This window comes from Pelecanus crispus, chromosome 18, assembly GCF_030463565.1.
Source record: "Pelecanus crispus isolate bPelCri1 chromosome 18, bPelCri1.pri, whole genome shotgun sequence".
Classification (NCBI taxonomy): Eukaryota; Metazoa; Chordata; class Aves; order Pelecaniformes; family Pelecanidae; genus Pelecanus; species Pelecanus crispus.
In genome coordinates this window covers 1,044,728-1,066,418 of record NC_134660.1, presented here as the reverse complement: position 1 = coordinate 1,066,418, position 21,691 = coordinate 1,044,728, and the positions used below count along the sequence as shown (strand labels likewise).

Here is a 21,691-nt window from a genome sequence, read left to right as displayed (position 1 = left end):
CATTTAGATGCCGTAATCATGACCAAGGCCCCGCAGGAATAGACATTACAAAAGCGCATGCAATATTCCAGTCTCATCCTGTTACTGGGGAAGGGAAGCAGGCAGGGGACGAGACGTACAGATGTAAGTGCCTCAGGGCTTGAGTTATCAACTCACTCTCGAAGCAGCTGCTCCCACTGGCAAATCTCTTATGGATCAGTAGAGGAGAAGTACAGCCTGATGAACCCCACCAGGTTTTTCCGGCTGGGAAAACCATTGGGAAGGGTTAAAAACTCCCTGGAGTCTGAAGGGCATCAATCCCTTCTGGCAGCCATCCATTTTTTCTCCATCCTGGCTCACTTCTTGTGCTGTTCAGCCTTTCTCAAAATGAATGTTAAATCTGGCGAGGGAAAGGGGGATTATGCCACAAATTTTCTGAGTGACTTTGGCCAAATTCCTTCATGTCTGCATAACTGTTTCCCCGTCTGTAACGTAGGGGTAATATTTAATTACATTATGTGGAGGACAAGTCTCGTAAGGCCTGCTTCTTCAGCGCTTGTCATGTGAGGTTGTAATGCGAAAGGAGCTCTATTTAAAGTAATTAATTTAGGATCTGTGTTGCTGATGGCTTTGCTGTATTTCAGACTCTCAGTGCCAGACTAGTAATTATATGAAGCTGTAAGCCCTGGGCACTCTGAAGCTAGTAGAAGCTTTGTCACCGATGTAATTTTTTATTTATGTTACGTGGTCAGCCAGGGTGCACGCCTACATTTAAGCCTAAACTGCCCTTGCGTACAAATTCTAATGAGCTCTGGCACCTCGGAGGGCAGAGAATCCACACGATCTCTTATATAGGGCCCCCTGCAATCTTGTCTGCTTTGAGTGGGACGGGCACAAGCGCGGCTGTGCCAATCCTAATATATTCCATAATATCGTAATATCCAACGGATATAATATCACATGGCCAAAGGAGAATGGGCGAGTGAGCTCGGGTTCCTTCCTAGAAGGCTTTAGTGTTGTGTACAGCAGGGTGCTGCGATCTGAGCAGGCAGCGGAGCCACAGATATTTGGGGGATGACTAAGTGCAGGCCAAGGGCCATGCTTTGTAGGAACCCAGTTTCTGGCCAAATCCAGCGAACTACAGAAACATTGCTATTTGGATCAGGACGCGGTGTTAGATTTTCCCTGAAGGTAGTTTGGGCTGGCTAGGAAGGTTAAAAGATTCATCTTGAAAAGCAAAGTCCTCTTTGACTAACAGCAAGAGACAGTCTCTGCAGTACCACTGCGCTCGCTCTGCCACTTAAATTGCGATCAACACCTAACAAAACCCTCTACTTGCCGAGATTTACTGCTTCACAGACCAACGGAGCGAAATGTAAACTGCGATACATCCGTCTTTATTCCACAAGCATCCCTGGTTCTGTTATTCCCTTCCCCGGTCCCCCTGGATGAATAGCCCTTTCCCCTCGCCGCGCTGAATAGGCCAGGTGACTGCGAAACCGGCCACCCAGCAGATGCTTCCGCAGTACCAACTGTTCCGAACCCCCCACCCCATCTCCAGGCTTTTTTTTTTTTTTTTTTTTCCCCCCTCCTTCCCCCGTGTCCTACCAATCTAGGCTGCCTGGCACATGCTGCAAGCTGCAGTCCCACCGGAGTGATATTGTGATGGAAATGAGGGAGGGGATGCGGGCAGAACTGCACAGATTTACAGCACTCTAAGGGTTTCCATTAAAATCCTTGACAACTTGTTATTTATGAGTAGACCAACAGCTCTTCTAATATCCAGGGCCTAGACCCCATTCACTTCAATAATGCTGGTTTGGAATAAATGAGCCAGAGGATGGAAACCAGTTCGGTTAGTATAATGGAGGAGGCTAATAGCTGTTTAGAGAAAACAACTGATGTAATTCTGGGACCCAATCCTTTCACCAACAAAACAATGAAGGTTCGATTCTTCTGTGCATTTCACGTAGTGATTTAATTCGGTACAAGGAGGGTGATAAATGGCAGCGTTTGGATTTCGTGCCGTTATATACCCACTGAGCACTCTCTATTTGTACTAGTGCACTAGAGATAAAGGAACTCATTGACTCCTGAGCAAGCAGGACTGGGTCGCTCTGGATCTCCACTGCAGAACAAAGATAAACAACGTGTCCTTACAAAATAATGCAAGCAAAAACCCCCTCTGCGTAAGCGTAATACCTTCATTTTTCAGTCTCGCAGGGCCCTGTGGGCATTTCTTTCCCCAGATTTTTCTGGGCTGCCCCGCCTGAACCAGTGTGGCCGTTCTGTCCAAGTGTCCTTTTAGAACATTTTTTTCCACCATTCCCTTCTCAGCTCTCTTCCCCTTCCCATCATTGATGTGGCAAATACAGAAGTGGCTCCACTTACGAAGTAGGCACAGGACTGATCCCTGAAATAAGGACTTCAATGACCAAAACACTTTAAACCCTGGACGTGCGTTATGCTGCTGTAAAAAATTATTGATCTCTTCTGCCATGTCTTAAAATCAAACTGACAAGTTGATTACCGAGTATAACCACTCAATTGCTGGCTTGTACGCAGCTTTCCTCTTCCTCCTTTGTTCACCTGCATCTTGTCTATTTACATTCCTTTTGTCAGGAATCTTTTAATTTCCTTCCAGCTTCCTCTGCCCTCCACGGGAGCCTCATTAAGGTGAAGGGAGGAGAAGCGGCAGCAGTGCTCCCAGACCGCGTTCTCTTCCGTGGGGTGGAAGGCCGCCAGATGGACCCTGCTCCATGCCTCTGCCTCCCGGACCTCAGCGCGGTGATTTTGGAGCAGACTGGCAACGCTGATGGTCCAAATTGTTCTGCAGGAAGAGGAAAGAAGACATGGACAGATGAAGAGGAACCAGGAGGAGAGCGGGTGGAGGAAAGAGGCCGTTCAAGTGAGGAGGGGGACTGCGGCTGTACAGTCGTGAATCCTTTCTGAAAGAAGCTGAGCCACCGGTCCATTATTTCAGCAGCCTTCCAGATACTTGGACTTTCAGGGATGAAATAGTCTGGGAATCTGGAATCTGTAACTGCCTCCCTTGTGGCCAGTCTCTTTTTTCTGCACCAAAAATTACTTTTCCCAGGCAAAACAATGTTCTTTCCTGCGAAACGAACTGACCTCAGTCGGTATGTGATGCCCTCTGTGACCACAGTTAGCAGCGTGTCTGCAGCGGAGAGATGTTATCATCTGTTTTGTGTTTTACACATACAGAAACGTACCTGTTAATTGGAAAATGATGTGCCATGGACAGGGACAGACATATTCAAAATATACGCTGGGTGAATGGGAGAGAAAGCCCAAGGGGAGAACCAACTTCTTGGAAAAGGAAGGCAAAGAGTCTGACAAAAATGAGGGAGAGCCAGAAGGACCAAGCAGAGGGAGAAGAGCTCTCAGGCTGAGTGGGTTTGCCTGGAGGGAACAGAAAAGGCTGCGCTGCATGGGAGCAGTGATCGCTCGTGGAAAGCAAACCGGGCCAGTTCCTAAGCTGGACCGAACTGATAAGCCCTGTAAAGGTTTAAAAAGATATATATTCAAAGAGATTTGGCCCATAGAGTACGACTTCTTCCTTTTGGATACATTTCTAATGAATGTCCATTCAGATGCTACGTGAGTTCGGCTATAAATTGTGCCAAACCCCTACTGTCCCTTTTGAAAATTTATTCCAAGGCCCTTATCCAATACATATCTATGTAATATTGGATCTCATCCAAAGTATAACTATATCTAATTATCAGCCATTTGAGCTACTTCTGTATTAAACCATAAAATTGAGATAGGATTGAAACCTCTTACGATTCCAAAGGCTAAATGCAGCAGTAACATAAATAATGCTGTAAATTACAAGCAAAATGAAAACTTGGTCAGAAAATATATGATGTAATTTGTGCTTAGGGGTAAATTGGTCCCTGGCTGCCCAGGATAGGGAAGGTATGACCTGCATCGGGCCGAAGCGTATGGCTGGGAGTCTGAATCCGTGTCATTATTACAGGAAAAAAATGGCATACCTTAAAATCCTTCAAAGAGCCAGCATCCTCATGAGATTTATTGCAGTCTGACCCCCTCTGCCGGTCACCCGCTTGCTGCCTGTCCCAGGGCCGGCACCTCAGCACAGGCACCGAGATTTGTAAAATGCTAGGAGCAGGCAAGTGGAAAATGATGGGTACCAGCGTAAGAGGGATGGCGAGGCAATTCGGGGGCACCGACCCCGGCACCGGCAGCTCAAGGACATAGGTAGCAGTGTGACATAACTCTAACCCCGGGTGACCGGGTTTGGGTTTAGGATATGAGCCGCTAAAGCCAGTACTAGCAACAGCGCAGAAAGGAAAGAGGTCTGGTGACTGGCATTTGGGTGAACTACCAGGGTTTTAGTAAAAATTGCTTTTGTGTCTCTCCACATTTGATCCACTTCCGTCAAGGTGCAAAGCAGTAAAAGAAGAAAAATGTAATTTAGAATGGATGTACGGGAAAAGGTTGGGGGAAAAAGCATTTTCTTGAAAAACAATGTTTCCTGAGGAAACAAGTGTTCAGTCAAAAATGAGCCTCATTTTGATGAAATGTTCAATTGTCAAAACTGGGATAAAGCTAAGCCAGGAATGTTGAGATACACCAATCAATAATATCAAAACATGTACAATACCAAGTATTTTTTAAATAATATTTTATCATCCCGAATGAGGTTTTCAGCTTTTTCTCCTAGCCTAGGGAAAAAAGGTGTTGATACGCTGGACGTTCCTACGACACAGAAGAAATCCAGCCAGCTCTAGGCGTTCAGGTCAGCACTGCTTGGAACGGATATGAACAGAGAGATCCCATACAGCTCATTGTACTTTCCTGATTCATTCTTGCTATCCCATACTATCCTTTGGCCTTCACGATATATTCCCATGCTGTGAGGAGCTGCTGAGGATCAACCAGTTAAATATGTGCTTTCTGTTAAACAGTCTCACTACCCGTAGGGATGCCACGTTGCACGCTAAAAGTTATTCAGAGACGTGCTTAAGTACTTCGTTAGACAGAAGCTTCAGCAAGTAATTGAAAGCCCGCAAATAGCTCCCTTAAGACCCCATCAGTTCCTCCCATCTATTTCTTTAAGAATGAATAGATATAGACATCTTTTTCAAAGATTTTCTCCATAGAGCTTTTATTTTTGTTTGCTGTTATTTTCTTTTACAGGTTTTTTAAATAATGCTTACCAGTATAGAACATCTCAAGACAGAAATACTCTATTTAAACCTAGATTGATAAAAAGTTTGTGTAGAATCAAAACAGTAAAACATTTTGAAGTCTTTGTTACTCTAAGTATTCTTAAAATCCTATGTAAACTTCTTAGGATTTTCTATTGCTTTGGATATTCAGCAGGAAACACAGTCTAACACAGCTGGGTAATAAACCTTTACCCATTTGTGTTTGCACGGAAAAAAAGAGGTGTTAATCATAAATTGAAAATCTCGAACTAGAAATAAAAACAGTAACTGGATAATCTGTGCACAAAGCATTGTAATATCCCAAGGCACTTAGTTTTGAATCACAATGTTTTGGTTTGAGAACAGGCTCTTCTTGTTAAATCAAGAAGCTTTAGAAGCATAAAAGAGAAATAACCCAAGTTCTTAATTTCCTTTAAATGAGGATTGAGGATGCCCAGTTTCTGACTGAGAGCCCGTTTATCCTCTGTGCTGCCAAGACAACTCAGCTGCTGCTTTTCTGTGGGCCCCACGCCATACCGACCTTCCCTGTTTCAGAAATTTCAGGTTTGCCTCATCACGAGGTGGATGGAGAAAACAGTGCACGTGCACGTTAAGGTTGATGACGGTGATTCAGTTTCAGGACGGGGATGCCCGACCCGATTTCTGTGCTGGTCATGTGCTGCATGGAACAGACAGCTCAGAGTTACAGCACTAGCGGCACAGTCAGTCTGGTCTGGGTGATCTTCCTAGCATGAATCAGGCCCATACAGTGATTCTCGTCTATTCTATACTGCGGCCTCTGCCACCTATTCTACAGAGCAGATACGAATTCAGAATTATTCCAGGCCATGACAAAAAATATGGTCATCAAACACCTGCTTATTGGAGTTTTCAAAGGTCTTATTGCAGATTGGGCACTCCAGAAGATGGCTCTGCACATGGGCCTCATACTGACTTGTTTCAATACCTTCAGGAAATACATCAGCACACATGGGGCATTTCCTTATAGAAGCCTGAAGCACAAAGCAAATGCAAATAGTCAGTTTAAAAATTATATTCAAAGAGAAGAAACAGAAAAGTTTAGGAGTCAGATATTATCACTTTTGGACAAGTCTGTCTGACTTCTAATACTCTCAAGCTTTCAAATATCTCTGGGCTTCTCTAAATAGCGCTTAAAAGTCAAGAGCTTCTGCGAGGTACTCTAACTTTCCATCCTACGTAGCACATGCCCATGTCTCCAATACGAAATGAGGTACTCAGCAGCTGCATGCTGCTCATTCTGACATTAGATGCTGCCAAGAGCTGGTCCTTAAAGATTAAGGTCAACAGAGTTTCTTTCTCTTCCTTAACACCAACAACTGTTATTAATTCTACACATTAAGCGTATGTGGCTCCATTTTGTTGTCCGCTATCTTACCAAGTCTAAACCAGTATGTAGACAATTGGCTACAGAGCTGAACTTGGAGTTTTGTATTTCAAATCACTAATTTGTGTGCAGTCCCGTCCACTTTACTTACTACGTCTGCAGCTCCTGCCCCCAGGTTTGCTCCTGAAAGTAGAAAAAGAAGCCATTTTAGCCACAACAAAATCATTAACAATGTAATGTGCTGATAACTAGTAATTCTTGAAACATGAGGATGTGGCTCTGGATCTAAACCTCTGTATTTAGGACTACGGAAACTGGACGTAAGCCACAGAATGAGCTGTCTCACAGCTGAGTAAACTAGCTAATAGTTGTCTCTCTTGGCAGAAAATGAACAGACAGCTGATCACTTAAGTCAACTCTTAACACCTGGCAGCATTTTGCAGCTGCCAACTCATCTGCACACATGCAAAGCTGCACAGAGGTGCTGCTAATAATGTCTTTTGTACAGCATTCAATTCGAGAGGGAGAATAATTTGCTGAGACTCTACCTGCCACGTATTTGTGGTTTCAGACTGTCCTGGTTTTGGCTGGGATAGAGTTAATTTTCTTCCTAGTAGCTGGCATAGTGCCGTGTTTGGGTTTAGTATGAGAATAATGCTGATAACACACTGATGTTGTAGTTGTTGCTAAGTAGTGCTGACACCAGTCAAGGACTTTTCAGCTCCCCATGCTCTGCCAGGTGCACAAGAAGCTGGGAGGAGGCACAGCCAGGAGAGCTGGCCCAAACTGGCCAGAGGGACATTCCATACCATACAGCGTCATGCTCAGTATCGAAACTGGGGGGAGCTGGCCGGGGGGCAGCGATCGCTGCTCGGGGACGGGCTGGGTGGCAGTCGGCGGGCAGTGAGCGGTTGCATTGCTTGATTTCTTTTTTTCCCCTGGGTTTTGCTTCTCTCTCCTGTTGTTCTCCTTTTCATTACAATTTTTATTACTATTATTATTATTTTATTTCAATTATTAAACTGTTCTTATCTCAACCCACGAGTTTTCTTACTTTTGCCCTTCCGATTCTCTCCCCCATCCCACCGTGGAGGGGAGGGTGAGCAAGCGGCTGCGTGGGGCTTGGTTGCTGATGGGGGCTAAACCACGGCGCAGGCAGAATGCCAAGCAATCTCACCACAATATGGATTTCCAAACAGAAGGCCTCCTACTTGAGGAGCTGGACTTGGAGCTTGAGCTTGTGAAACAGCAGAGAAGGAAGAAACCTTTTTAGTCTGTGAGAGACGCCTCAGGAGTCTGTCATTCTCTTCCCGTAGTTTCTGCCAAGGTACAGAAGGACAGAATGAATTTCCAGAAGCTCAGGAGACCGTTTCAGAGAAAAGTCATGCTTTGCACTAACATAGATCCTCTTAGAATCAAAATTGGTCTGAACTTCTTTTAGGTAGCTCAGTGTTAGTCCTGCTTGACTGAATGGGAAAGTGAGGTAAGGAAGGGCAGGGATCTATTCTGTGGCCTGCTCAGAAAGGCAGACGAGATGATGACAATAGAGTAATGCACTTTAAAAGACAGAAGGCTATCCTGAAGCCATGCAAAGTGAGGAACAAAACTGAGCAGTCATTGCTTAGACGGGACAAAAAGGCTATGTGCATTTAAACAAGTAACTCCATTCATTTCAGTGGTGTCAGAATTAAGCTAACATTACCATTTTTTTAAAATCCCTGTGCTATTATGGGTAAACCTGTGGTTCTGTGGTGGGGGAAAAAGGTGCAAGTTTTTGGACCCTTCCTCTTAGGCTGTTCCGTTGTGGCAGCAACAACATACTATGAGCGCACACATGCGGTCATTTGTACGTGCCCGCAGACAGCCTGGCAGCCTGGCTTTAGGTGATGGTCCACAGGCAGGCACAATTAGCGATCCGTTTGTAGAAGGGTTAATGGAACTGAACACTAGACCGAGAGATTAGTGTCATATTCAATACGGGAGAAAGGCCAGGGAGCTGTGCCAAGTTCTCACCTGATTTTCCTCATCAGCTTCATCCTTTTTTGCCTGCAGAATCTGAAACAAATGCTTCTGTTCCTCAAGTTCTCTCATTAAGTCATGGTTTTGTTGCTGTGAAGGAAGAGGTTTACTTGTTAATCGTGGAAAACTGGCAAACAAAATGATGATAGCTCCAAGCACTGCAGCTGTCATACACTACCTGCCTCCTGCTGCATTTATTACCAACAAACCAACCTTTGCTTTCAATGGGAGTCTTACCATCTCATAGTTTGTCACCTAGGATATCTCCATGTCACCACTCATGCTCTGTATTTTCATTACAAGATGCGAGATGACACATGACCTCCGAAGGGGACACATGACAGGTCAAACAAAGAGGGAGGCTGAAGAAAAGGAACTCATACAGCTGAAAAATCCACCCTGGCAGGTGAGAGCTATCCAAGTCTGCCAGGTTTCCTGATGCTGTGAGACTTGCATTGATGGTGGATAGCCAGCACATCCTTAGGAATTAATCTTGTAGCTGACTCTTGAATTAAATCAGTAAATTGGATAAGCTAGAGTACTTAGGGATTCTGCAGTTATTCTCAAAGTATCGCTCTAAGAATCCCGAACATTTGGCATCACAGCAGAGGTAATCACATCATCTATTTTAGGCATCTAATTTTCAATGCCAAAGTCAGAGTAGAGCCTCCAAAAGCTTCCTGAGTAGCTCATACAGAGAGAGAAGCACCTTTAGAAGGTCACTCAGGGCAACAGGCTAAAGATGATGTGGCAGCCTCAGTCATTGCCAATGACGGTTTCCTCAGTAGGGAGAAATGCTGCAGTGTGCTGCCCCTTTCCTTTATATCCTTCATATTCCTTCAAGGAGTGATTTCCAGTGCTGAGGTTTGTGGATTACTTCTAAAAGGTGCAGAAGTTACTGGAGAAGAGCAAGCCTTTTGTCCGTAAACTTAAATTTGTTATACATATACATCTGCAACATCACAGGGGAACTGTGATGGTTCTGCAAATTGAAAGAAAGTGGAAAACAGTGCTGTCAGTGGCCCTCAGCTCCCCTGCACAGGTACAGCAGAGCGCTGTGCTCAGCCCTTCGGGGACCATCTCCCCAGCTGCACCCCCAGAAACGCTGGGCACCTGCCCGTTCTGCAGACAGTGGGACAGACAAAGTGAGGGTTTGGCCTCTGCCCCCTTCAAGTATTCCATGACTGCATGTTCAAGCTCCTTATTTTGCTCCTTCTGCACAGAAATCCCAGATTTTCACGAGCGGAGTTGCAAAGGGGTGTCAAGAGAAGGATGAGGAGCAGAGCACCAAACTACAGAACAGAAACTTTGTATTGTTTACAGCTTATTTTGGTGCATTCGGAGCATATTGCATCTATTTTATTGATTATTAAACGCTAAATTTTAGATACTAAAGATGAGAAAGAGACAGAGAGAAGACCAGCAAGGTTGCCTCCCCACACCAAGTACTAGTCAGCTTCCTGTTGGAGGCAAAATTAACAGCATGTAGTCTGGGCAGATTTTGGGTAACTGGTTTTATTTACCCGTAAGTCCCAGTCCTGAAACAATTTCGCTTAGATGCAACGATTTGCAGTCAGCCAAATATCAATCCTGAATTCCCACTGATTTACTTCATCCCTTGAGATGACTCAAAAGAGATTGAGACTGAATTTTCCTGCTACAGAGAATCAGAATGACAATGTCTAGTTATACAGGCATTTCTTCCAAAACTAAAACATATGTGTATAAGAATATATGTATACTCTAGGAATCTGTCAGATGGTGCGTTCACAGAACCACCTATGTGGACAGCCACACCACCATGGACATTTTTCGTCATGGAATCCCCTAGAGTCTTGTAGGATTGAGCAATATTTGTACCTGCTCACTGCCAAGGATGCCTCAGCCTCTCCGCCCTGGCTCCCCCAAGCACCGTGATACTCAGGGAAGGCTTTACCTGTTGAGTTCTAGCCATGCGTAACTGGCGATTCTCTTCCTTTAAACTTTCAAGCTGCTGTGTCTTGTCATGCTCCATATGAGACAGGTTTTCCACTTCTTTCTCATAACTCAGCACTTGAGACTAGGAAAAAAAGAAGGGTGTGCAGAAAGTGAAAATCAAACAGCTCTGAGTGAGGAGCACAGGCACCTTCTGCTGCAGAAGGCAAAGCTCCAGAACCCACGGCTGCTTAAATTTCTTTTCTGCCAACATTTTTCCATTAAATCCTTTGCAGAAGCTGAGAATAGTTACATGGGGATATACTGGAGCTGATGTATTCATCAGAACACAGTATTCATTCGTACGTTCTCTGAGGAGCTTTCTAAGTTTCAACATGACACTTCCAGTCTGGGAAGTCAGAGAACAAAGAGAAAAACAGAGTCTCTATAGCAGATGGTTAACCCATCGTTCTGGGTCTCCTGTCTCCCAGACCTAACAACCAAGCTATTTTCAGCCTACCTTCTCCCTTCACATACCTCCCAGCTAGAAGTCTTGTTTTCACCCAAGTATTGAACATAATTTTAGAATGGTTTGCAAAACAGAACTGTTTTCTGCCTGGATCCTTAGCTAGCAGGAGGGGATTTTGGTCTGATTTTGGTCAACTTAATGAACATGCAAAGGGGATGTTTTTAGGGAATAAAATCCTTAGTTTTATTCCCTTCTACCCTTCCTTCCAGAACACAGATTTCTTGAGCTTTCCTGGAGGTCAAATCATAGCAAAGGTTGACACTCCTAAAGAACCCAGGCAATCAAAAAAGAAAGTCATGCAGCACATATTTGCTCAAGATTGCTCAGCTCTCTGTCAGTGGCAAAGCAAAGCAAGAGAGAGCAGCTACACATTTGCTACCTGCAGCTGGTCCATGTGATCCAGGGCTGTTTTCAGTCTGGTTTCCAGGAGTTCCTTGTCAGAGGTCACGGTCTGAATTTGTTCTTTGAGTCTACTCAGAACAAATCAAAACACATCATACTTTCATGGAGGGAAATTTAATCCATAAAGGCAAGGTGCTTACATGAAATCCTGTTCTGAGATACACTGTAAATACACTTACTGGTGCAGTTCTGCCTCTCTGCAGTCATCCAGCTCCTTTAGACGTTTATTTTCCTTTTTCAAGGAATCCAGCTCCAGTTTCTCTGTGTTGCTCCTTAGAGACTCTAAATTATTCTGTAGCTTCTGAAAATCAGAGTGAGGTTGATAAGAGGTAAATGGGACCCAAACAATAGTCCTGCTCTGCACTGGAACTGCAAAATCCCTTCCATCTGAAGGAGGGAAATCTCCCCTTTGCATCCTGACTACTCTTTCAGACCCCATTTAATTTATATTAAGCCCTGAGCAAAACTGAAGGAGGAAAAGATAATGATAATGCCATTTTGGGACAGCCTACAGAACATTTTTGAACACTCCCCTCCCATACGTTCCTGACTTCTGTGTCTGCTCATGCCTCTTGTTCATCATTATTGTTCTTATCACAGTAGAGGTGTTCTAGGATTTGGTAAAGGATTAAAAAGATAATATGGGGAGAAACCTCTTTAATTTTCTCCTGGAAGCATACAGTGGAACAAGACCTGACTCAGTCCCTCTTCATCTTTCAGACTTAAGGCTCCCGACTTCTTATATTAACTTTTTTGCTTACCTGTATCTTGTTGAGCTCTTCCTGCAGATCGGTGTTTTGTTTCTGGAGGCTTGCACAGTGTGCTTTCAGCTCCTCATTTTCTGTACGCAAATTTTTGTTTTGTAGTTCAACCTCTTCCACTTCTCCCTAGCAAGCAACAAAGTTGGTCGGTCATAACAGAAGCACTGAAAAGCTACATTCCAAAAAGCACAGCGCGAAGAGCAAGGAAAGGTGAGCTCTGCAAAAGGGAACAGCATGTACCGCCCCGTGCCTTCACTGCTAGCGCAGACCAGACTGCTACTGCACTCTCCCAGTCTGTCCAAAGCTGACCATCAACCCAGTTCTTGGATACTGAGCACACACTACCCCTGATCTTTGGAGATGCTCATTGCCTTCTGTGTCCACAGAAGTCAGCAGAGGCCGAGATTTGGGGCTTTTTGCAGTTTGCTGGATTAGGACCATGTGTGCAGTGTAGTCATTAACAAAAGGGCTGCACACAAGACACTGCAAAATATGAGTGCTTGGCTTCACAGCACCTCGCTTATTGTCCACGCACATGCTCCTACTCTCTAATGGGAGACTGCTTCCACGAAAATGGCATTTTCATTTAAAAATATTCAAAAGGCCCTGAAAGACTATGTATTAAGTCGCCCCCCATTACAAAGAGCTCACAATCTAAGTAAACTGGTCTGATAAATGGTGGGTAGAGAAACAAAGGCTGCCCAAATTTTGTGTGACAGATCAGTAGCAAAGCCAAGAATAGAATCCAAGGATAGAATCCAAGTTCTAGCTTGGCATCCAATTCACCGGATCACTCCGTGTCAGCAATGAGCATATGCCAATAAAAGCAGAGGCAGGAAAAAGCAGGGGAAGAGAGGACACCTACCTGCGTGGTCACCACCAGGATATCGTCCTCAGTCTCTGCTCGGAACTGGAAAGGCACACTGGCTCCCCGGACCATGCCGTCCTGGTCGATGTAGCAGAACTGGTAGTATTCGTCATCTTTCGGTAGGTAGTAAGCTTCAGACAAACACAACCACCCCATCAGTTTCTAATTATTCAAGTCTCTTAACTATATAGGAGGTAAATGGGACCCAAACAATAGTCAGAAAGTGAAAACCTCAGAAAACTGAGACATCCTAGTTCAATATTGTTCCTGCACCATTAGTCATTCTTTGTGCCAGTGATAAGAACACAAACAATATCACTCAGTCAGGATGGCAGAATTTAGCAGATTTGAAATTTTGTGATTTATTATGGGATTTGAAATAAGTCTCCCAAAGCACGGTCCTACAGATATTCTGCAATTGCGAATGTAATGCTTATTGGTGGCAGCAAAGTGGGAGTCCGCGTGTGCGTGCCTGTGTGTGCACATGCACGTGCATTCCCTGAGTGACCCGAGCTCCCGACTCACCTTTGAACTGGATCTGCTGCTGCACAGCGGTATCGCTGTGCACGCTGCTGGGCAGAGGAGCCCACATGAACGTGTAATATTCCCGGACTGTTTTCCATCCCACCTGCAACAGCAAAATTGTTATATGGCACCACACAGTTCATGTTTATCCTATGGTAATGGGACTGTATTTCCACATAGATCAGTTACTGGGAGGACTTTTGCATTGATATCCTGACTTCTAAGAGTTGTGGTCTATCCAGGAAAGGATAATCAGAGTGTTCGATTAGCCTCGAAGCTGTTCAGGTCACAGCAGGTCTGGCACTTTGTCCCTAGGCACAATAAAGATGTTCCATCACACGAGGTTATTACTGAAAAAAATTCCCCAGCCCTGTTCTATCAAAGCCCAAGCTATTTGTTTCTGCCTGCTGCTGCCTCCTCATCCTTGGCACATCTGGTTTCACAGCATGCACTTACCCGGAAGATGCCCACCCAGTCCTTCCTGCGAGGAACGATGTTCTGTGTGAGGGTGTAATGACAGGTTATGTCTCCTCCGGGAACATAAAACTTCTCCACATCGTTAAAGACGACCTGGGAGAAGTGGCAGTTGTCTAAGAGGACAGCGGAAGTGGGAGGCTCGTCTGAGGTCTCATCCATCGTGGAAGTCTACGAGAGGAAAGAATAAGGGGATTATCTCATCTTCAGATGCTGCCAACATAGTTGTGTCCATGAAGGGTATGAAGAGGTACGGCTTGGGAATGACATAGCTGTGAGGTCCAAAAGCTCCTACACACACACCAAGGTCTCTCAGCAAGGCACACGAGCTCAGTGAAGTCCCTGCCGCCGTGGCCAGGCTGCTCCTGACATCCACGGCAGCTTGCAGATCCTCTTTAGTAGACGCGTACGACTCTCTCATCTGACCGCTGCTTCCCAGCCACGGTGCCTGGAGCTCTGAGGCTGCCAGCGTGGCCCAGCAGCCTCTCCCCTGCACGGGATTCCATGAACCAGCCCCACTGACTGTCCTACAGATCTGCTACACGGGAGAGGCAGCGGTGCCTTGCAGCAGCAGAGGCATGCGTGCCTGCTGGTGGGATCCCACGCTTGAAGACCCTGCCGGAACACCGGCTGTCCCCACACGCAGCCTCACATCATGTTTTTCACGTGATTTGACACTCCAGGCACATCCCCACCATATGTATTTAATGTGGGGGTGCATCAGCTCTTCTGAAATCTGGAGACTAGCACATTGCTTGAGGAGAACAGAGGTTTCCCTGCATCAGTGAAACGCTCCGACAGGAGTACAAGACAAAACCAGCAGCTTACAATCTATCATGCTAGGAGCTCCAAGACTTGTGCAGCCCCAGCCCTAACACACTCCACCTTCACTGGCCGACCGTGGCGAGACACACTCATGCTGGTGATAAGCAAACTCAGCAGCTTCCCCATCTTCTGCACTCAAATCCAACACACTGACTCGACCTCCAAATACAGTATCTTTCATCTTCAGCCTCCTGGCTCTGAGGGAAGAGAGGTACCTTGCTAAGCTCAGCTCCCATGGAAGAGCACGAACGGAGGAGATCCTGGTTAGGCAGGTCACAGTAGTTCCGTCTCACAAGCCTGTGTCAAGAGGCTATTATACCCTTGCTACTCATGACTCTTACGCTGAAACCGCAAGATGATTCTTGGTATCGAAATGAGTATGTTGCATGACAGGAGGGTCAATAAATAGCACTAGAGCTTTTGCATGAGTTATCTATACCGAAAACTTTGCAGCGCGTTGTGACACTACAAATCACACCACATAAACCTGTAGCGGGTGCACCGATCAGAACCGTATCCGACTGCCAGGAGCCTAGGCAGGGCTGGAAACAGAACACTAAATCACCCTCTTGTCACTACGTCTTGCAGGCAGCCAGGCTTCACCCCTGGCAATCTGTCAAGGGGCTGGCAAAACCCTGCCGCCAATCCCAGACAATTCAATTCCAAGAATCCAAAGCAGAACCTTCTCAGCTGATCTTAGTGACAGCAGCAGCGAGCAAGGATTGACCTTAGAATGGAGGGAAAGTTCATCATGAGCACCCATCCCACTGGAGCATTTCAGGTCAACTCCAATCCAGAAGTTTCACATGGAAATGAACTCCCTGGAACCCCGCTTTTTTTTTTTTTTTTTTTGGCATCACCCAGGAGATTGTCTGTAATCTGTGCCAAAGAACAGTCTGAAAATCAGGCAGAAGTTTAGATGGGGATTGTGGGGCTGTGCTCGGAAAGGAAAAGGTATCCATGGCTGGAAAGAGCAGTGATAGCTGCACTGACACAGGCTGCCTTGGGAGGATGGAGAATTCCTGCTGCTGGGAGCGGGAGGCAGGGCAGACCCTGGGTGCGGATGAGGTGCAACGTAGGATGACCAGGGCTGTGGGTTCGGTTTCTCAGTGAAGCGTAGGAAATGGTGTACAGCTCACCCAAGCCTCAGCCTTTATCTGGCTGATGTCGATCTTTCCTACCCTGACGTGCCTTACGGTTTGCAGTTCCTGAACACCAGGGACCTCCTGACAGCCACCAGACAGAAAAAAAAAAAAAAAAAAGAATATAAATCTAAGGACAGCGCCTTAATCATGTCACTGCATCATTTCAGGACAGGACACGAGCCCTTACTGCCACAAGGGTTAAAAGTAACTTGCACAGTCGGTGCCTGGATGCGGCAAAACAATGCATTCTGCTGCGAAAAAAAATGGTTTTGGTGAAAATAATTGTCATCTTGAAGGAAAACAAACCCAGAGGTTGTGCAGAGCCTGCCGATGGCAGAGTCTGCAGTTCATTTCCAGGAAAAGATGGCAGGAAGTAGAAGGTGGGGGAGGACATTTTATTAACGTTCACTTTTTTGTTACGCCAGCGAGGCCGAGGGGACTCGGGGTGCCAGCACCCCGGCTGCAGCCCGGGGCCGGGGCGAAGAGCTCGGGAATACCTAACGCTGCTCCGGTGTCCACGGCCCGGCCCCTCTCCGGGGACCTTCTGGGGTTTTTTTTTTCCCTTTTCTTTTGCTGCTGCTCTTTGCTTCTTCCATTGCCCTGCAGCGCTGCGAAGATGTACAACAGCACGGATTGCCCCTTCTCACGTGAAAACGACTGCCAGCCGCGGTGGGACAGCGGGACAGACAGCGGGACAGACAGTGGGACAGACAGCGGGACAGACAGCGGGACAGCGCGGCCCACCTGCACCGGGCACCCCGCCGCCGCCGGCAGCGCGTGCCGCGGGGGGCCCTCTCGGCGTCCCCGGGCGTGGACCGGACCGGGCTGCTCACACCGCCCCCGCCCCCCCCCCCGCCCCGGGCCGGACCCCCCCCGGCTCCGCCGCCGCCAAACGAAAGCGAAAGTGTCGCCGCCGCTTGGCCGCGGGGCAGCCCCGCTCCCCCGCGTCCCCCCCGGGGAGGGGGGGGATCCGGGTCCCCGTCACCGCCGCCCCCCGCCCCACTCACCGAGAAGCACGGCCGGGAAGCTGCGCGGCTGCGGTGGAGAACGAGAAGGCGGAGCCCGGCCGGGATACCTCCCCCTGGGCGGCCCCGGCCGCGCTGCTGGCACTTGTAGTTCGGGGCGGGAGTGCCCCCCGCCCCGGTACCGGTTGCGGGGTGGGGAGAGGCCGGGGACGCCGGTGCCGGCCCCGGTGGGGAGGTGGGTAAGGGCTCAGGGAGGCTGGCAAAGCGGGAACTTGAAGCGCCGGTAACGAGCTACGGCCCGGGGGAGGCCGCTCCGGCCGCTCTCCGCCTCCGGGGCGCCCCGGTGAGCCGGACACCGGCGGCCTCGGGCGGGCCCGCCGCCCCCCGGCGCACCCCAACGGCGGTGCCCAGCGGCTGAGGGTGCTGGTAGCGGGGCACGGAGCCGGGCCCCTCCCCGGGGCGGCGGTGCTGAACCTCGGCCCCGGGGCTGAACCGGACACTTTAATAAACAGCGGGAAAACGTTTAAATATTCAAAATTATCTTTGAGGAAAGACTCGGAAGGGCGGGGCGGGCTCACGGGCCAGAGCGGCCGGGCCGGGCCGGCCGCCATCACCGCCCCGCCTCTGTGGTAACCTGCATGGTGCCGGGAGCGGCCCCGCCAGCCCCATGGTCCTCTGGAAGACCTCCAGGCCGCCAGCCAATCAGCAAGCACGCAGGGGAAATAACCAACCAATGACGACCCGCGTGGCGACACCGCCCTCCCGCCCCCTTGCGCTATCCCGGATGCTGGTGGGAGGAGCTCGCTCGGCCGCAGCCAATGGGGAGCGCGGATGTTGTCCCAGGATGCCGCGCGGCCTGCACGGCGGCAGCCAATGAGCGCGGAGGACGTGGGGGGGACACGGCAAGGTGAGCGGGGCGGGGGCGCTAGGCTCCCCTCACAGCCGCCGCCGCCGCTGCCGCCACCACCCCGGGTGGACCCTGCGCAGGTGGGCCCTGCCCTGGCCCTGCCGGCCCGGGCGCCGTGGCCCCTGTCGGCAGCGGGGAGGGACTGCGCCGGCCGCGGGGCAGCGCTGGGCCCGGGCAGCCGGTGGGGACGGCGCCCGGCCGTGCCGTGCCCTTCGCTGGGAGGCGGCAGCCGCGGAGGGCGCGGGAAGCGTCGGTCCCTCCGCCGTCTCCCCGCGTCCGCCGGGGCTCGACTGGGCTTGGTTGGCCCTTGGCGGGGGCTTCGGCAGCTCTGAGTCTGCCCTGGGAAGCGCCCAAACGGGGATTAACGGAGGGCGGGCGGCGGCGGCGGCGGCGGCACCCGGCGTCGTGCGTGGGGCCGGTGGGGAAAAGCCTCGGGCCCAGCTCGGGGGTGCGGCTGAGGAGAGACGCGTGTCAGTCCCGAGAGGGAGGCGGTGGCTGGTGGCAGTAGCGTTGGGTTGCCCATTTCCTTTTCCTTTTTTTCCACCCCCCTCCTTTATTTGCATTAGGTCAAGCAAAATGCAGGCTCCTCTGGCTCTCGTCAGCTCTCCAGCTCTGGTAAGTCACCTTTTTTTCCCAGAGGAGCACAATAATAGTGGGGATATGTGATTGTGAAGCCTTTCTCTGTGGTGCTTGGTTCAAAATGCTGTCCTGCATGCCCTTGGCTGAGATGGGATTGTGGGGGTTTGTTTTACCCTGCATTTAACAAGGAAGGGAAACAAGGTGACCTCTGGTGACTACCGTCTTGGTAGATGGGCATTGAACTGCAGGCCCAAGGGCTTCTCTTGAGATAAGCTAACATTGTCACAGAGGTACTCAATCACCCCTTTCATTCGAGGTTTGAATCAGGAAGGAAACGTATGGAACTGCAGTAATGGCCAAGCTGCTGTAGCACATACTGCACCTTCCGTGCTGCAGTGTGTGGCCTGTGGTAGTTTACTCATGGACTTAATCCAACTGGCTAAAGTAGAAGTATCCTATGTTTGCATATGCCTTTGCTTTTTAGTCTTGTTTCATTCGTGAGATGTTTTAAAAAATTCTGAGACTGTTCCTCATAAAATAACTGCTCTTTTCTGAGGGTTAGTGTGGACGCATCTAGCTACAGCAGTTAATTGTTAATTGATTTTGCTTCAGTTCCGGTGCTGCTCCAGGGCTCTGGCCAGACCAGCTTCAGTGTCTGTTTTCAGCAGGCCTGCGGTTCAGACTGTACAGGTGAGGCTCTTGCATGGTAAACTGGCTCCTGTATTTCTGTGCTTGCTGCCTGTGATACATGATGGTTCCTCCCGAGATGGAGGAGTAAGTTTATTTACCAAGAGGATGGCTAGTACGGAGACATCGCTTCTAGCCCAGATCGGTGATGGCTTAGCAAGGTTGGCTAATCTTGCTCTGCCTTGAGTAGAGGATAAATGGTGATCATGTTTTATTCAACTTTTGTATTTATGATTAAAAGTGTTGTTAGCATGTTTATTCTCTTGTATCCCACAGCCAGCCGGTGTCTCCCACCCACAGCTGACCCACCGCGAGTTCCAAACCAGCGCTGTTTCCAGGGATATCGACACTGCTGCTAAGTTCATTGGTGCCGGTGCTGCCACGGTCGGGGTGGCTGGTTCAGGAGCGGGTATCGGGACGGTGTTTGGCAGCTTGATCATTGGCTATGCCAGGTGAGTAAGGTGCCAGGCTGGCTTAAATTTATTCCCATCTCCCAGCACTAAATTTAACAGATTAGTAGAGCTTTCTTGGGGATGTATATCCAGCTCTACACGTGTAGTGTCTATAAGCAGATACTGCGTTTAACTGAAGCAGTCCTCCTTGCAATAGAAAGTGGTTGTTATAATCCGTTATTCAATGAAAATAAGTTAGAAAGCACCTGGATTGTTTGAGTCCACCCTGTACTTACTTCTGAACGATGCAGCCGCTCTGTGGAGCTCTGCCCGCCTCCAGAAGTGAAGCCCTAGTTGTTAGCAGGAACTGTTGCTTGGTGCTGCCCAGGCAGGTGACACTAGCCTTCAGGGTTCAACGTGTCTGCATCCCTGAAACCAGGGAAGAATCATGGTTTGCTTATTCCAGCCTGTGGCTGCCTGCTATAAAACCAGTTTGTGCTCCTGAATCCGTTGCCTGTGTGATGTCATCCTGGTTTTCTGTGACATGGGCTCTGGTTTGGGTGTTTTTTCTCACTGTGGATCCTTTTTTTTTTTTTTTTTTTCCTCCTCCTCCCTCCCCTCTCTGGTCTGTTGTTTCCCCCTCCCTGTACAACACACAGGAATCCATCTCTCAAGCAGCAGCTTTTCTCCTATGCCATCCTGGGCTTTGCCCTGTCTGAGGCCATGGGTCTCTTCTGTTTGATGGTGGCATTCCTTATCCTCTTTGCTATGTGACAACTTCTGCTCCTGGCTGCGGCTTCCATCACTCTGTCCTCTGCGGTTTGAGTCTACTTCCATCGGAGCGTTCCAGACTGACAATTAAAGAAAAGATTTCTCTAAATAAACTGGTGGCTTTATTTTTTGTTTTTCTTATGTTCTGGTCCAGTGCTGGGGAGATCCTTGGGTGAGCTGAGGTATTGGTTGAAGAGGGTGATATCCCAGGTATGGGGGCACCCACCAATAAAGGAGAAATGGAATATGAAATGGTGGTGGGAGAGGAGGAAAACTAATGTGAAGTCAGCAAGATAAGAGAGGTTGTCCTTGAACAGCTCAAATCTATGCAAAAATCCCAACAAGCATTGCCCTAGGAAAGCAAATACTTCTAGATGAGCTGACAAAGCATTTTTTTCCTCATACTGTTGTTGCCAGTGCTGCACATCTGCCTTTTGCAGCTGAAAGAGGGTGTGTAGAAAGGTGATGGGTGCAGGTGAGTGTGCTTGGAGGTGTATTAATGGTGTCTGCATAACTGAATTGCCAGTGAGTGCACGAGGGTACGCGCTGCCCTGTAATCTGGAGTTTCTTTTGCAAAGAAGAGCTGGTTTCAAGGTCACGCTGTTCATGTGCCTCCTCAAAGCATCAGTTCACACACAGGACCACAGCTGAGCTCTATTTCTTCCCCTCCCCCCCCCCGCAACAGTTAGGTGCTTCAGCTATTTTAGCGATTGGCGTATGCTAGGCAGGAGCAACTCTAAAATACAGCCTGGACCTTGGAGTTTGTGGTAAGAGCTGTGCCTTTAAGCAAGGCGAGCACCGGGGGAGCTTGTCTGGTTATCTGCTTTTGGTGATGGAATTAATGCGGAATTGAATTACTGCAGCTGCTCTGCGTGCTGAAAGCCTCTGAAGCGTGGCTGTGGCCTCGCCGGGGCTGCGGGCGCGGTACGGAACTGCTCTGTTCCTTCATTTTGCAATCGCTGCTTGCGCCCTGTGAGGGGAAAGCGGGGGCTGGGAAGGATTTGACTCTTAAAACAACTCTGCTGGAGGCTTCCTGGAGAAACGTGGCTCCGAAACCAACAGCAACTCGAGGGAGCCGCGCTGGCTGAAGCAGAGAGGAGAAATCCCCGCGCCTGCAGCCAGGCTGCTCCTGGGAACGCCGGCGGGACCCGGCACGGGGGGTCCGGGGACCCGGCACGGGGGATCCTGCGCCCCGGGGCCGCCCCGGGCTCTCGGCAGCGGGGTGCGGCTGCGGGCGCGCTGGCTCGGGGAAACGACCCCGTCCGCGGCGGCGAAGCTGCTCGCGTTTATTCTCCCTCTGGAAGGGCTTCGGGGCTGGCGCGGTGCCGGGTGCCGCCGGGCCGGGCCCCTTCCCCGCACCCCCCCCCCCCCCGCCGCTTTTTCCG

General features: G+C 49.0%; 2 protein-coding genes across 2 annotated transcripts; one reads left to right on the top strand and one right to left on the bottom strand.

The window, feature by feature from the left end:
• Nucleotides 1-5,137: 5,137 nt before the first annotated feature.
• CALCOCO2 (calcium binding and coiled-coil domain 2) lies at nucleotides 5,138-14,301 on the bottom strand. Its single transcript, XM_009492763.2, has 11 exons — nucleotides 14,018-14,301; nucleotides 13,562-13,664; nucleotides 13,034-13,167; nucleotides 12,169-12,294; nucleotides 11,587-11,708; nucleotides 11,385-11,475; nucleotides 10,499-10,621; nucleotides 8,557-8,652; nucleotides 7,721-7,862; nucleotides 6,695-6,726; nucleotides 5,138-6,190 (listed from the first exon to the last, which is right to left on the bottom strand). Exons 1-11 carry the CDS (start codon nucleotides 14,195-14,197, stop codon nucleotides 6,014-6,016), a joined length of 1,326 nt encoding a protein of 441 aa, XP_009491038.2. The 5' UTR covers nucleotides 14,198-14,301; the 3' UTR covers nucleotides 5,138-6,013.
• Nucleotides 14,302-17,866: 3,565 nt separating this feature from the next.
• On the top strand, nucleotides 17,867-20,413 carry ATP5MC1 (ATP synthase membrane subunit c locus 1). Its single transcript, XM_075722822.1, has 5 exons — nucleotides 17,867-17,877; nucleotides 18,444-18,492; nucleotides 19,069-19,146; nucleotides 19,420-19,595; nucleotides 20,195-20,413. The coding sequence occupies exons 2-5, from the start codon at nucleotides 18,454-18,456 to the stop codon at nucleotides 20,307-20,309; spliced, it is 408 nt and encodes a 135-aa protein (XP_075578937.1). The 5' UTR covers nucleotides 17,867-17,877; nucleotides 18,444-18,453; the 3' UTR covers nucleotides 20,310-20,413.
• Nucleotides 20,414-21,691: the final 1,278 nt, after the last annotated feature.